General features: G+C 31.8%; 1 protein-coding gene across 4 annotated transcripts; it reads right to left on the minus strand.

Annotated features, from left to right (window-relative positions):
* Positions 1 to 14,504: 14,504 nt before the first annotated feature.
* LOC139886220 (uncharacterized) lies at positions 14,505 to 16,837 on the minus strand. 4 transcript variants are annotated; one of them, XM_071869966.1, is made up of 5 exons: positions 16,564 to 16,837; positions 16,273 to 16,483; positions 16,059 to 16,193; positions 15,088 to 15,191; positions 14,505 to 14,609 (listed from the first exon to the last, which is right to left on the minus strand). In XM_071869966.1, the coding sequence occupies exons 2-5, from the start codon at positions 16,296 to 16,298 to the stop codon at positions 14,563 to 14,565; spliced, it is 312 nt and encodes a 103-aa protein (XP_071726067.1). In that variant the 5' UTR covers positions 16,299 to 16,483; positions 16,564 to 16,837; the 3' UTR covers positions 14,505 to 14,562. The 4 variants fall into 4 exon arrangements, with proteins under 4 accessions (XP_071726067.1, XP_071726068.1, XP_071726066.1 ...); XM_071869967.1 differs by having other exon boundaries at positions 16,273 to 16,486; XM_071869965.1 differs by having other exon boundaries at positions 16,273 to 16,493.
* Positions 16,838 to 17,094: the final 257 nt, after the last annotated feature.

The raw sequence follows: 17,094 nt of genomic DNA on the forward strand, positions 1-17,094 counted from the left end.
GTTTTTTACTTTGTACTTGTGACCTGCAAATTTTGAAGGAGAAGTTCGCTTTGCTTTTGACAAAAAATAATAAAGTGTAATACTAGGATTGGAGGCATATACTTCCTAGCAGTCATAACAATATGAACAAACTGTATTATCCCACATCGATCTCTTAGGAATAAAATATATTGTATAAATTCGAAGGTCGCGAAACATTAGATAATATGTTCTAAAGATGGGGCTCTTTTCTTGAGCATGACCTGACTTTCCATTCCATTTGCATTTCTAAAATGGGCATATTAATAATAATAATAATAATATTACTGGGCTCTCAAATTTATTGAGCTTTCTGTTATAATTCAGTAGGCTTATAACCACGGGCATATTAATAATAATATTACTGGGCTCTCAAATTTATTGAGTTATAATTCAGTAGGCTTATAACTACCTTTAGTGGTTTGATTCTTGATGTTATAATTCAGTAGGCTTATAACTACCTTTAGTGGTTTGATTCTTGATGTTATAATTCAGTAGGCTTATAACTACCTTTAGTGATTTGATTCTTGATTTAGAATACTAATAATGAAGTGTAAGAACAAAGATGATAATGGAGAGAAAGAAAGAAACACTTTGTAAGTGTGAGAAATGGTGCAAGTTTAATGCTTGCATTCATGAGTATTTATAGCCTAAAATCTCAATATAAAAATACATACTTTGTGTATCAAAATTGACTATATGTATACACCAAAATTGACTATCCATATCTATATTATTATTATTATTATAACACTCCCCCTTGGATAGCAATTTTATTTTGTTGAAGATCAACTATAAATTACTGCCTCGTTAAAAACCTTGCTAAAGAAAACCCAGTGGGAAAAAACTTTAGCTAAGGGAAAAAGAGTGCAGCATGGAGTTGACTCCCCCTCAAGTAGACATCGCTTCAGCTGTTACATCTTTTGAACATGTCTCATGCCAATGTTATGAACGTGTGTTCTGAAAATAGCAGTTGGAAGTGCTTTCGTGAAAAGATCAGCAGAGTTTTTGCTAGATTGCACATATCTCATTTCAATCTGGTTGTCCTTAATGAGATTTTGAGTGTATGAGAAGAATCTAGGTGGTATGTGTTTTGTTCGGTCACTTTTGATATACCCTTCTTTCATCTGTGCTATGCAAGCTGCATTATCTTCATAGATAGTTGTTGGACTTTTATCGCGTTCTAGTCCACAAGAATCAGTAATGAGTTGTGTCATTGATCTCAACCAAAAACATTCTCGAGTAGCTTCATGTAATGCAATCACTTCGGCATGATTTGACGATGTAGCAACAAGTGTTTGTTTTTGAGAACGCCATGATATTGCAGTACCTCCATTTAGGAATACATATCCAGTTTGAGATTTAGCTTTATGTGGATCAGATAAATAACCTGCATCTGCATAACCAACCAAATCTTGTTTTGATTCGTTAGAATAAAATAATCCTAAATCAGTAGTTCCTCGAAGGTATCGAAATATGTGTTTGATCCCATTCCAGTGTCTTTTGGTAGGAGCAGAGCTGAACCTTGCCAACAAATTAACTGCAAAAGAAATGTCAGGTCTTGTACAATTTGTAAGATACATAAGAGCTCCAATTGCACTAAGATATGGTACTTCTGGTCCAAGAATGTCTTCTTGATCTTCACATGGACGAAATGGATCAGCTTCAACATTGAGTGATCTAACAACCATAGGAGTACTTAATGGTTTTGCCTTGTCCATATTGAAACGTTTCAAAATCTTTTCAGTATATGTTGTTTGATGTACAAGTAAACCATTAGGCATATGCTCAATTTGTAAACCAAGGCAATACTTGGTTTTTCCGAGATCTTTCATTTCAAATTCTTTCTTTAGAAGTTGAATGGCTTCATGGATCTCTTTATTTGTACCTATGATGTTAAGATCATCAACATAAACAGCTATGATCACATATCCGGATGTTGTTTTCTTAATGAAAACACAAGGGCAAGTAAGATTATTTGTATACCCTTTGCTTATCAAGTAATCACTTAATCGGTTATACCACATACGTCCCGATTGTTTTAACCCATATAAAGATCTTTGTAATTTAATCGAATACATTTCTTTGGGTTTTGCATTTGATGCTTCTGGTACCTTAAATCCTTCAGGTATCTTCATATATATATCACTATCAAGTGATCCATATAGATAAGCAGTCACAACATCCATGAGATGCATTTCTAAATTTTTAGAAACTGCCAGACTGATTAAGTACCTAAAAGTAATTGCATCCATAACAGGAGAATAAGTTTCTTCATAATCAATTCCCGGTCTTTGAGAAAAACCTTGAGCTACAAGTCTAGCTTTATACCTTGTAACTTCATTTTTCTCATTTCTTTTTCGGACAAAAATCCATCTGTATCCTACAGGTTTCACATCTTTAGGAGTGAGAATGATGGATCCGAAAACTTTTCTTTTATTGAGTGATTCTAATTCAGCTCGTATTGCTTCTTTCCATTGAGCCCAATCATGTCTATTTTGACATTCAACCATAGATGTTGGTTCTGGATCATCATCATTATTCATGATGTCATATGCAACATTAAATGAAAATTTCTCATCAAGATTTTTCATTTCATTTCGGTTCCATAATATTTTTGAATATGCATAATTGATTGCAATTTCTGTATTGACATCATCAATCTCCTCTGCAGTAGGAGTACTGATTTGTGGTTCTTCTTGAACACTTTCTTTTACTTCATTATCAGCTGATTTTCTTTTTCGAGGATTTTTATCCTTTGAACCGATTGGTCTTCCACGTTTCTGACGTGGCAAAGATTCATGAGTGACGTTATTGCCAGCTTTTGGAATTTCAATTCGAGCTGGAGTATTTACTGCTGGTATATATGATTTTGTCACCGTTTTTGTATCTGTAAATGCATCAGGCAATTGATTTGCAAGTTCTTGTATATGCATTATCTTTTGAACTTCTGTCTCGCATTCTTTTGTGCGAGGATCAAGATACTTTAATTGAGGTTCACACCATGAAACATCATTTTCTTTATTTTTCATTTCTCCCCCTAATCTAGGGAACAATGTTTCATTAAAATGACAATCAGCAAAACGTGTTGTAAAAACGTCACCTGTCATAGGTTCAATATACCTTAATATTGAAGATGTTTCATATCCAACATATATTCCCAACCTCCTTTGAGGACCCATTTTTGTACGTTGTGGTGTCGCAATTGGAACATACACTGCACAACCAAATGTTCTAAGATGGGAAATATTTGGCTCTTGCTCAAAAGCAAGTTGTAGGGGGGAATATTTATGACTTGCACTTGGTCTGATGCGAATCAATGCAGCAGCATGTAAAATTGCATGACCCCATATAGATACAGGGAGTTTTGTTCTCATTATCAATGGTCTAGCGATTAACTGTAAACGTTTAATCAATGACTCGGCTAAACCATTTTGTGTATGCACATGAGCAACAGAATGTTCAACAACAATTCCTATAGACATGCAATAGTCATTAAATGCTTGAGATGTAAATTCACCAGCATTATCAAGTCTCACCCTTTTAATGGTGTAATCAGGAAAATGAGCTCTCAATTTAATAATTTGGGCAAGAAATTTTGCAAATGCCACATTACGGCTTGATAACAGACAAACATGAGACCATCTGCTAGATGCGTCTATTAGAACCATGAAATATCTAAATGGTCCACATGGTGGATGAATTGGTCCACATATATCACCTTGAATTCTTTCAAGAAACATTGGTGATTCTTTCTCAACCTTAAGTGGTGAGGGTCTAGTTATCAATTTTCCAAGAGAGCAAGATGTACATGGAACCATTGTATCATGATGGATTTTTCTATCCTTTAGTGGATGTCCATGAGTACATTCAATAATCCTTTTCATCATTGTTGATCCTGGATGGCCTAATCTGTTATGCCATAAACTGAATACACCAGGATCAATATATTTTTCGTTAACTACCATATGTATTTCTGGTACATTTATATGTGTATAATGTAATCCAGAACTAAGTCTTGGCAGTTTTTCAACCACATGACTCTTGTCAGTGATACTTAAATATTTCTCATTTTCTGTTGTCACTGACTGATAATCATACCCGTTAAGGTATATGTCGGAGAAACTCAATAAATTTCTGCTTGACTTGGGAGAAAATAAGGCATCATTTATTAAAAATTTTGTACCATTTGGTAGTATGAAATTTGCCTTTCCTATCCCTTTTATCAAGTTAGCAGGTCCTGATATTGTATGTATAGTTCCTTCCGTTGGTTTTAGATCAATAAAATATTTTTCGGATTTAAGTATAGTGTGTGTAGTTCCACTGTCTGCTATACAGAGATCTCCACCACTTGATTGATGTTGTATTCCAGCAAAATTCATATTGAACTTCATATATAAGAAATAAATAGTGAGTACATTAATATTACACAATATTTTAAACGCAAATAGATAGTACTGAAACATTTAGCAAACATAATGACAAAGACAGACGATATTAAATCGTTTATTTTTCAAAAGACACACAACTTAAACATTCAAGAAATCTTCATATAAATCAGATGGTTTCTCAGTGACTGTTGGATCAATATTATCCACAAAATTTACTTCCTTTTCTTTACCTTTCAGCGAATCCTGATACATCTTAACAAGATGTTTAGATGTTCGGCAAGTATTAGCCCAGTGGCCCATTCTACCACATCTGTAGCAAGATTCTTCAGAATTTTTAGAAGAATTTTCTTCAACATCTTGTTTAATGGGCTTGTTTTGTGGTTGATATTTATATTTTCGTGGATTACTATTTCTTTGACCACCACGGCCACGACCACGACCACGTCCACGCCCATTACCATTACCATAAGGATGGTTTCTACCATAGTTATGGCTTTTGGCATGATGATGGTGATGGTTATTATAACCACGACCTTGCCCGCGTCCTTGTCCCTGTTTATAATTATTTGCAGTATTTGCTTCAGGGATTGCAAGTGTACCAGTAGGACGGGATTGCTGATTTTTCATTAATAGCTCATCATTTTGCTCTGCAACTAAGAGATATGAATTAAGTTCAGGATATGTTTTGAACTTTAGCATTCTCAAATTTCTTTGCACTGTGATGTTTGCAGCATTCATTGTGGAGAAAGTTTTCTCCATCATGTCTGCATCACTAATTTCATGTCCACAGAATTTAAGTTGTGAACATGTATTATACAGAGCTGAGCTGTATTCATTTACTTTCTTAAAGTCTTGGAACCTTAATGTTCTCCATTGTTCCATTGCAGCTGGAAGTAAAATTTCTCTTTGATTATTGAATCTGCTTTTGAGACCTTCCCATAAAACATGGGGATCTTCTACAGTCACATAATTATTTTGTAAGCATTCATCAATATGTTGATGAATAAAGCAACATGCCGTAGCTTGTTCTTTTTCAGAACAAGTGTTGTTTTCATTTATGGTTTCAAGAATGCCCATTGATTTAAGATGCATTTTTACTTTTATAACCCATGACATGTAGTTGTTTCCAGTTGATTCTAAAGGAGTAAATTTAAGCTTTTCCAGATTCGACATTTTCTATTATCAAAAATTAAAACAAACATCATGATAAATTAGAGTCAATTTATATTCATAAGTATATAAACATTAAACATAAATTTAATATAACATAAATGATAAGTAGGTGACAGTGTCGACCATGTGTAAGCAATCATAAATAAATGTTATATAACAAAAATATAAATATTAGTAAACATAAATGAAAATTTGGCGACAGTGTCGACCATATATTTTTCCAGGTGGTATAACCGACCTATATCATTCTGGTGGTATAACCGACCATATATCATTTTGGTGGTATAACCGACCATATATCATTTTGGTGGTATAACCGACCATATATCATTTTGGTGGCAGAGCCAACCATATTTAGTATTAAGATTATCGTGCTGATAACGTGTTATAATTCAGTAGGCTTATAACTACCTTTAGTGGTTTGATTCTTGATGTTATAATTCAGTAGGCTTATAACTACCTTTAGTGGTTTGATTCTTGATGTTATAATTCAGTAGGCTTATAACTACCTTTAGTGATTTGATTCTTGATTTAGAATACTAATAATGAAGTGTAAGAACAAAGATGATAATGGAGAGAAAGAAAGAAACACTTTGTAAGTGTGAGAAATGGTGCAAGTTTAATGCTTGCATTCATGAGTATTTATAGCCTAAAATCTCAATATAAAAATACATACTTTGTGTATCAAAATTGACTATATGTATACACCAAAATTGACTATCCATATCTATATTATTATTATTATTATAACACTTTCCATTTGCATTTCTAAAATGGGCATATTAATAATAGGGCATATTAATAATAATAATAATATTACTGGGCCCTCAAATTTATTGGGCTTTCCATTTGCATTTCTAAAATGGGCATATTAATAATAAGGGAAATTGATCAAAATATATTTTTTTTAAGGCTTCAAACAAAATACACTTTTTTTTAAGAATTGTCTTTTTACACCATTCGGTAGACGGGATTCCGTCTACCACCTTTATCTGTCGTCTACTACCATTTTTACAAAGTAGTCGACGGTGAGATAAATGTGGTAGACGAATTCCCGTCTACTGGCAGGGTTAGTAGACAGCGAGAACAAAGCAGTAGACAGACATTTACAAAGTAGTCGACCGTCTACTGCCTTGTTGTTGCTGTCTACTGCCTTGTTGTTGCTGTCTACTGCCTTGTTAGTGTCTACAAGGCAGTAGACAGCAACAACAAGGCAGTAGACAACAACAACAAGGCAGTACCACCTTTATCTGTCGTCTACTACCATTTTTAAAAATGGTAGTAGACGACAGATAAAGGTGGTAGACAGAATTTACAAAGTAGTCTACCGTCTACTGCCTTGTTGTTGCTGTCTACTGCCTTGTAGACACTAACAAGGCAGTAGACAGCAACAACAAGGCAGTAGACGGTCGACTACTTTGTAAATGTCTGTCTACTGCTTTGTTCTCGCTGTCTACTAACCCTGCCAGTAGACGGGAATTCTGTCTACCACCTTTATCTCACCGTCGACTACTTTGTAAAAATGGTAGTAGACGACAGATAAAGGTGGTAGACGGAATCCCGTCTACCGAATGGTGTAAAAAGACAATTTTTTTTAAAAATAGTGTATTTTGTTTGAAGCCTAAAAAAAATGCATTTTGAACAATTTCCCTAATAATAATAATAATAATATTACTGGGCCCCCAAATTTATTGGGCCCTGTGCAGACCCCGTTTGGGCCGGCCCTGGAATCAATGATACGAGTATATGATAAATTTATACAGTAATATATATAATAGCCTAAATATAGAGAGTTAATAAATAAATTTATACAGTAATATAATAGCCTAAATATAGAGAGTTATAGGCTAGTTTTGGTATAACGAATTGAATTGATAAGATAAGTAGCTGTTAATTTTTCACTTTTTTAAGATAAGATAAGTAGTGTTGTGAGCCCAGTTTGCATTCTTTTGAACCTTCTATTGTACGTAGTAATTGTTAATTTTTCACTTTTTTCGTGAAAATTATTTTTAATTTAATACTTGTTTTTTGCCAAAAAAAAAATAAAAAAAAAATAGCTGTTTTATACCTTGTATTTAAATATTTAATACTCCTTTCGTCTCATATTAACAGTCCAGTATTCCATTTTGTAATGTCCCAAATTAATATTCTACTTCCATAAATAGAAAAGAATAAGAAGTTTAAGTTATATTATACCCTTAATGTATGTGGATATGATTAAATGAGAAAGAAAAGATAATGGTAAAACTGAAAAGTAAACAGAAAGTACAATACTTTTATGACATTTCCTTATACTGTGTGTTTTTTGTCTGTAGAATATTAATATGAGACGGAAGGAGTACTTAAATACCTCTTATTACGTTATCATTATTTTCGTTAGATTAAATAAGTTCATATTATTGAATTTTGATTAATAAGTGCATCTCTTAACTTCAACGGTAGCTTTTTGTTAATTACGTTTTGATATACAACTCATTAGAGCTTATAAGAAATTGAGTTTATGATTTTAACAGAGATGTCTTTGAGCATAGGCAAGATAGTCAACTGCATAGGGCCTAAAAATTTAGAAGTGTCCAAAATTTTGAATTTGTAAATATTGTTCTCAATATATTTAATTAAATCAAATAAAAAATTGTCAATTAAAGTTAAAATACCTTATTTTTAATAGTTAAATTCAATGTAAGTAAATAAATAGATAAATTGAAGTATTATTTTTTTATGCATAGTAAAAAAAAATTAACGTACATGTGAAACCATTTTTATTTTCGTCTAGGGCCTTTAAATTGTTGAGAAGGCCCTGGATTTTAATAAGTTCTAAGTAACAAGATTTGTTTGATAGAACATAAATTGTAGAGCTTATTAAAATTATAAGCTCTAGAAAATTAAGATCTTAAAACAAGCTTTAAAAAAAAAAAAAAAGAAAGAAAAAAGTAGAGCATATGGTTATAATATTACTTAAATACCGTTTATTATATTACTTCATATTTTTTTTATTTGAGTTCTTTTAAGTCAAACTCAATTTACAACAATAACCTCAAAATTCACATATTTAGATAAACACTTAGAAAAAAATAATAAGTTCTATCTTTCAGCTCCAGTCATATAAGCTTCAACTCCAGCCATAAGCTTCAACTAATTTCGTCTAAACACATCCATAAATCGGTCAATTCAAAGACTAGTCACGGATTAACCAAATTGAACTTTTTATACACTTAATAAATAAATTTTAATTTATATATGAAAATTTAGAAGAGAACCACATACATAAACGTAATAAACATAGTCATTCAATTGTTCAAATACTACCGTATTCTAGTTTAAATTCATATTATAATATTGATCGACGCTGACTTTATAATAATCAACTAGATTCGATTTTGACCAACTAATTCCATTTTGTCCCATTAATCGACGTCAACTGATTAATTAAATGAATTTTATAATTTAAACGGATTGCTCCCTAAAAAGGGTTAATCAAGAAATAACAGGCATTTTACAACCATGATTAGTCCGTCACCGTCTCCATTTTTGTATCTTAATGGTTATGAAAACCATTTTCGGTCAATCTTCAAATTTTGTTGAAGCTTTTGCATAGCTAGGTTTTGGCACGTGTACGGCCACCGGCAGTGCTTATTGCACGTTTATGAAAATCCTCAGATGCCCATGAAACATTAACAACTATCGTGAATCAGAAGTATAAACCTCCAAATCATAATCGATAATGAGAGTAGCACGATTATGTTGTATATTCTGTAAACAGAGATATAAAACTTTTCCTATAGCTTTTTTTAGATCTCGTTCTAGATATAATTATCATATTATCAAGTCCCGTTTGTGTGGATCTAAAAAAACACACAAACCCTCAATATTTAAAGAAATGTAGTTTATTTTTTTTAATTAATTTTGTTAGGTAGTATAAATGAGGAAATGATTTTTTTTTTCTTTTTTGAACAACAATTTGAGATCATCCATGGGGACTACATACGATATAACCCGTCTCCAACTGCTGCCAAAAAAAAAACTCGGACCAATCTGAGGGCATGACCAGTAAAACCCCCTTTTCCGCTGCCCCCGCAACGTAAAGTGCGAAAGACGACCTTGGGTGGATTTCAAGGTCAAGGGATAAACTTGTGTGCAATGTTGTAGTCCTCTGGAATCGAACTTCTGACCTCTAACAAAGAGTGTCATGTCACTATCACTTGAGCTAAAACACAAGGTTAAATAATAAAATGAATTAAGAGAACTACAGGGTAATGAAATTGGTTGCGTCGGTAGTAAAACGGAGAAAAGAGAGATTTGGTTTGCTGGTGGTGATTGTTCATGTTTTGAAGTTGTTTTTTTTAATTAATTTTCAAATTATTTTAAGAAAATGATAAACGTAACCTTTACATATAAATACATTCCATGTAGTATCTAAATGAAGAAGTAAAAAAGTTATCCACAAATTTTAAACATGAAATCATTTCAACAATTCATTAATTCTAACTAAAAGCCTTACTCATACATATATGCCATTCCCCACAAAGATAAAAAAAAAAAAATTCATTAGTTCAAAAGTCGATGGGAGAAAATAAGACTTCCCACCACCAAAATCTTAATTCCATATTCATAATTAACTGTTACCATGAATAATTTTAATATCAAAACTATATAAGAAAGGTCGATATTAATAAAGGAATATTTGATTTTGCAATTAATTCAACGGAGTTTTAAAGTTAAACTAGTTAAAGACCCGCGATTTCGCGGGTTTTATGAAATGATAGAATTTGATAGAGTATTTGTTAGGTTTATTAGAAAACAAACAATATTAGATATGCCACAAATGGTTGTGATATATCCAATAAGATATATAGACCTCGTAATATGTTGCATGTATATATATATATATATATATATATATATATATATATATATATATATATATATATATATATATATAGTAATAAGAAATGCTTATGAGTAACAATACATACGAAGCTGAAATTAAACAATTTTTTTTTTATCATGGATGCAAATACTAAATAGATACACATATAACTATTTTATTAGCATGAGCATCACAAGAATTGACCCATTATATAGACCTACGAATTTGCTGAGATTTTTGAGGGACGAATCACCATTGACTTGTATGAATCACTATATCTTGTATAGTATTTGTAGGTTTATAATAAATTGATTCAGTTGAAATATTAGTGTTACCTGCCTTATAATCAATGTAGGTTTTTTGAACATAAAAACAATACATATATAATAAAGTTGAAAGTCTAACAATGTAAAAAAAAATGCTAACATCCATTTCGCCAGAAAAAACACCTACGAATTCGCGGGTTTGGTTAAAAAAGATTGTTGTCATAAAGTAAAACATAAGGTTTCATGTACTCGTATCTTTTCTTTGATTTCGGAGTATATGATATGCAATAGACATGAAAAAGAGAATGATACACTTGAAACATATTTTTTTTTTTAGTGTCATATGGTGGCTTGCATACCATGTAGATGCATAAAGTAAGTGGCAACAAATACTTTACCAACAACAAATACTTTTATCAACATACTGTACTACTACGAAATTTACACAATAATAATAATGGGTCGTGCATTGCACCGATATTTTGTTAACAATTGCTAATAGGTTAACAATACAAATTACTTGACATTAAAGTTGTAGTAAGGGTAAACACAACCAATACTTTTATAAAATTGCTTGTAGATGGTAAATATATGTATTACAACAACTTCTACCTTTTGTCCTCTTCCTTTTGTTTCTGACGTTGGATACATTAATAATCAGCTATTGTTGTTGGTATATTTGCTTCTTCATGTTGCAGAGAAATTGCATGTAAATGGCTAAAATCACAAAAGATTAAAAAATAATGTAATAATATACACTATATAACATAATTAATACCTATAAGTGGAGGAGGCGTCTTTCAATAGGAATTGGAATGAAAACGTACCCTAATATTCACTCCGCTATATACACTTTTTCTTCTTACTGTGGAAATGTTAAAAACAAAACTGTGAGTAACTCAATGACTTAAAAGATCATCAACAATGATTTTTCAGACTTTTTTATAACTTTTCTGGTAATATGACAAAAGGCATTATAACAATGGAGATAAATAACTCTAACATTAGTAACGGGAGTTTGGCTTAGTTTTAAGGATAACAGTATTTAAATGAATAAACTTACCCAAATAACCCTATAAACACAAATTAATAAGCTTTCTCAATAAACACTTATTTTTTTTTCTTAAAAGAGTTTCCTCACATACTTGTTGATCTGATGTCCAAACATAATTTGTTTGAATCTAAATACTATACTGAAATTAATGAGATATATATAATTATATATATAAGATGTGCATACCATGCTGGTGTCCTTTGCTTTTCTCCTATTATGCTAGAAACGGTACCCGAGTAGCAGTTGCAATTAAATACAGAGTACTTATAAGTGGTGAGAATTTGATGTTCCCTTATCTCCAACCTTGAAACACTACACTGTATTCTAATTTTATTCGTAGCCGATCAAACTCTTGAAGTGCAGTCCAATATTGCCCCGTGATCAATTCCCTAGCTAAATCTATTTCCATGTATAATCACTAATTGAGATCTCCAAACTAAAATTACTGGCTATTTCACAAAACACTAAATATTAGAAGAATGCTAACATAGATGACAAAATGAGCAGACCGAGTAAATATGTTATATTAGGATGATTTAAAATACTCTATCTTTTACATGTTTATAAGTAATTCATATGACAAATAAGACTAATAATTTTTTTATCATTCCAACGGTAATTTATGATTTTCATGATAAAGCATTACAAAATACACTTTGTGCAACTTGTGATAAGTTGACACGTTTCCCCGCTCTCTTATATGAATATATACATGTCCAAGGGGTAATTCGTTTGATTGCTTTCTTTGATTTAATTTTCAGATTCTTTTTCAACTTAAACTGTAATGGAGACTTGTTGGCTTCTTGAGATGATGTCCCTGATCCTGCAGATACACATACACAATGCTGAGCGTGCATCAACGAATCACAGCAAAGAATGTAACCAAGTCATACCAACTCAACTCATAAATAATAAATAATTATAGTAAAAATACATCATAATATATATAATATACAGATTACATATTTAATTAGTAAAACCAATGTACAGATTACACATCACATATGATAATATTATGTAATCCTAACCTAAACCTTAAACACAATAATCTAAACCCTACACCCTAAAATCTAAACCCTACACCTTAAACCCTAAACTCTTCTAAATCCTTTGATTTAAAAACTAAATCTAAACCTAAACTCTAAACCCTAGAATCTAAACCTTAAACCTTAACCTAAACCCTAAATCTAAACCTAAAACTCTAAACCTAAACTCCAAACCCTAAACCCTAAAATATAAATCATAAATCTAAATCCTAAATCTAAACCCTAAAATCTAAACCCTGAATCTAAACGCAAAACCCAAGACATAAACTCTAAACCCTACACTTTAAGTCTAAACGATAAACCCTAAACCTTAAAAACTCTACACCCTAACCCTAAACCCTAAAATAAAAACCCTAAACCCTAAATCTAAACCCAAAACCCTACACCCTAGAATCTAAACCATAAACCTTAAACCCTAAACCTTAAACCCTAACCTAAACTCTAAACCCTAGAATCTAAACCCTAAACCTTAAATCTAAACCCAAAACCCTAAACCTAAACTCTAAAAACTCTAAACCCTAACCCTAAACACCAGAATATAAATCCTAAAACATAAAGCCTAAATATACCCAATCTAAACTGGAAACCTAACCTAAACCCTAAATCTAAACCCAAAACACTAAACCTAAACTCTAAACCCTAAAATCTAAACCCTAAACTCTAAATCTAAACCCTAAACCCTAACCTAAACGCTAAACGCTAAATCTAAACCCTAAAATCTAAAACCCTACACCCAAAATCTAAACCCTGAACCCTAATCTAAACCCAAAAAATTTTAAACCTAATCCTAAATCCTAAGCCCTAAAATAAAACCCTAAACCCTAGAATCAAAACCCTAAACCCTAAATCTAAACCCAAAACCCTACATATTGTAATAAATTTCTTTCAATGATAACACAAATAAATAATATAACATTTCAAATATTTAAAAATATAAATACAAAAACTACCCATTTGGAAAACTTTCAACTTGTTTGAGTTGTATTAAATAAAAAACTTGGTGATATGTTAAGACAATCTTCAATATAATAACACAAATAAACAATATAACATTTCAAAAGTTCAAATGTTTAAAAATATAAATAAAAAACTTTGTCAAAATAAAGTAAGGGACTTATATTCGAAAGTAGTAGTAATTAATAGTTCGTATCTGCTAATAGGTTCAACGTATAAAGTTGCAGCAGGTGATAATGTAACTGATAATAACAATTATAAATATAATATACTCCACTATTCATGATACAGATACGATAAAGAAAAAATTAAAATACGGATTTGTAACAATTATATGATATGTTGAAGGGAGTACGATAATTTATTATAATACTCGATAACTACCATAAACTATCGAGCGAACAACTACAAATTTAAGCAAGAAATATAATGATAATAACATAAAAGAAAAAATAATCAACATAGAAACCTAAAGGGATGTAGTTAGTGAGCTTCCATCCATGCGCTTAATGTTAACATCACTTTACGCTTAAAAAGTACCACTCATTCACTATCTTGTGTTTTCAGCATTTATAATATTTTTTCATTCATCATCTTGTATTCTCATCTCCATTTTCCGGTACTAAATCTCCACAAGAGTAGACATGAGCTGTTCATAAGGCTATAGCGGCCAACATGAGACTGTAGTTTCAAATTTTTGGCCAGATATGGACAAGAGATGTAACACATATTTTAATAAATATGACATCTTTTATCCCTTTCACAATTCAATCATCCATGACTTGACCCTCGATCACTGTATATACAACTTTAACAAACTAAGATCGAATGAAAGAGGGCCTGCATCAAATATGAGTTGATAAAGATCTATGACAAAAAAGATAGAGTTGCATATATCTAATTGGGTTAAGTAGATATATTACACGCCGGAAGAAATCACAAGTCCTGACTATGTTCAATGCTTGTATTCAACAACATTGTTGAACCACACCTCAAGTAAAAAGCAATGACATCTGAGTTTATAGACTTTCGACTTAAATCAGATACACCATTAATTTCTTACCCTTATCAACTATTAATTCTAAGTCCCCGTGATCAAATAATGGAAGATTGACCCAATCTGTTCGAAGCATACAAAGTAAAAGCGTTTGATGGACGTTCAAACCCACTTGTTTTAACCCATAACCATATCTACACAAAATGCTACCACTGGTTATGGGACAAAAAAACATTTCTTCTGCACTTGTAAAAAAAAAGTATAGACTTAGAACAAATAAGATCCCCTGAATAATACTTGTTCAGATGTTCTGATTCCCACCTTGTATTTCCTTCAGAATGCTGAATAAGACTTGTTCAGATGTTCTAATACTCGCCACGTCTTCCCAAATACTGAATTTCCTCTCGATCTCTTCCAAATAGAATCTGATCCATGAATGCAAAAACAGTAAAATCCATATATTTAAGTTGAAATAATAGGTAAAGGAGAAAGGAGATATGAAACACCTGTATTTATTCAGTTTAGGTTTTATGTGAAAATGCCATACGCTAAATTCGACGAAAGCAGCTTATAATGAAACAAATCAAAGTGGCAATGAGCATTTTCTTCATGTGTACAACCTTCAATTAAATTATCTTTTATAACCCGTACTATATATAATGACCGATTTTAACATTAAACATACATAATAACCTATTTTACTACAAACCACCAATGTAAACAATATGACCCACCCATATTGTCACCTACAACAAACAAATACCCTTTAGGCCACTCCCTATCGTAACTAAACTATTCATCCTCTTAACCTTCCACATCAGCGCCACATCAACACCAATATCCTATAACTAACTCATAATTAAACACTTCCTATAATGGCTAAAACAATACTCCTCTTAATATACAACGTACAAGCAATAAAGCATTAAGTCCAACATTAAAAAGCCACTGGACCCACAATTCCTATAACTAAACTTAAAACTTCCGTTAAATTTATGGTGGATGCGGGTAACTAAAGCGGGTAACTAGCTCGTGCCTATGGTTAGTTACGGGTAATGACGGGTAATGAACGGGTAATGAGCGGATAATGAACTATAGGGAGTGGTCTTAATAGTATAAGAGATAGATTAAAAATTTAATTATCATAAACATCATAATTTTATCAGTATGCATCGATTTGAAATACCACCATTGGCTTAATAATAAACAATAAAACATATCACTTCAATCAGTCACATTTATTTTATCACATTTAAATCCCATGTTAGTTGTAAAAGAAACATAAAAAATACCTTAACAAACTTTTTAGATCATCATTTTCATCTCTAGGGGATCTCCTCTCTCCTCTTACAGCCATGAATTCTCCAACAGATTTCATCTGGGTTGTTAGCACTGGTTGGGACCCAAGGAACTTCTCAAAGGCAAACCTTGGTATATGCACCAATTGAAAAAAAGATGAACAGTCATATTTTGATGTTCGGAGAAACGTACACTGTTGAAATATACCTAAGCCGAAGACCCGAATTCATCATTTTTCAAGACAACAATTGCACCAGAAACATCAGTGTCAATCCCAATAATCCAATTTGAATCAACATTAGCCTGCCCAATTCCGCAATTCCCAGCGTTTTGTAATTCAGTTTTTTCAGTTTCTTGAACAGCGGGAACGCAACATAAAGAACTTAACCATTTTTCTTTAAGTTTATCAGCAGAAACCCTACTAATTGCTTTAACACATAATGATGTTATAGAGTATGAATCACCAGTAACGTAATGATTGATTAAATAGCATATTACCTTAAAATTGATTAATTAATTTCATACACTTTAGGGTTCTTTTTTAAACCATTATCTTCAAGGATCGCCGAATTTCGCTCTTTGATTCGATTCTTAATCGGTTGAAACATTTCTTAGACTTCAAAGATAAGATTGAGAATCATCATCATCTTAAATCACTCGAATTTGTGAACGAAAGCTACAGATCAGTTTGCTGCATACGGTGATCTGTTAAAAAACTACATTTGGCATCAACATTTTTCTAAGCCCGCAGATAAAAACATAATCTTTCAAATAATTTGTTGGAAAATTTGGTTGGAAAAGTGTGTTCCACCAATATTTGGACACAAATTAATATATAAAAAAGTGATATATATTAACCATTATTTAGTGGGTTTTGTAGCCACTAATGAGAGCTTTAAAACGAATTAAAGCGTGTCCAAAATGGATTAATGGTGAATGAGATATCGCGTCTCAAAGTTGTTAGTTTAAGTGCGAAGAAGAAGCCTACGATACACTTGACCCAACTGGAAATATAACAATTAAGTGGGA

Source organism: Rutidosis leptorrhynchoides, chromosome 1 (assembly GCF_046630445.1).
Source record: "Rutidosis leptorrhynchoides isolate AG116_Rl617_1_P2 chromosome 1, CSIRO_AGI_Rlap_v1, whole genome shotgun sequence".
NCBI classification, from domain to species: Eukaryota; Viridiplantae; Streptophyta; class Magnoliopsida; order Asterales; family Asteraceae; genus Rutidosis; species Rutidosis leptorrhynchoides.

What these genes read in the sequence shown, in the direction of transcription:
- LOC139886220 (XM_071869966.1), bottom strand. Translation starts at nt 16,298, where the DNA reads ATGATGAATTCGGGTCTTCGGCTTAG. An exon ending in AATTCGGGTCTTCGGCTTAG is followed by an intron (nt 16,194 to 16,272) that starts GTATATTTCAAC and finishes GCATATACCAAG; the next exon opens with GTTTGCCTTTGAGAAGTTCC. An exon ending in CATTCTGAAGGAAATACAAG is followed by an intron (nt 14,610 to 15,087) that starts GTGGGAATCAGA and finishes TATTTGATGCAG; the next exon opens with GCCCTCTTTCATTCGATCTT.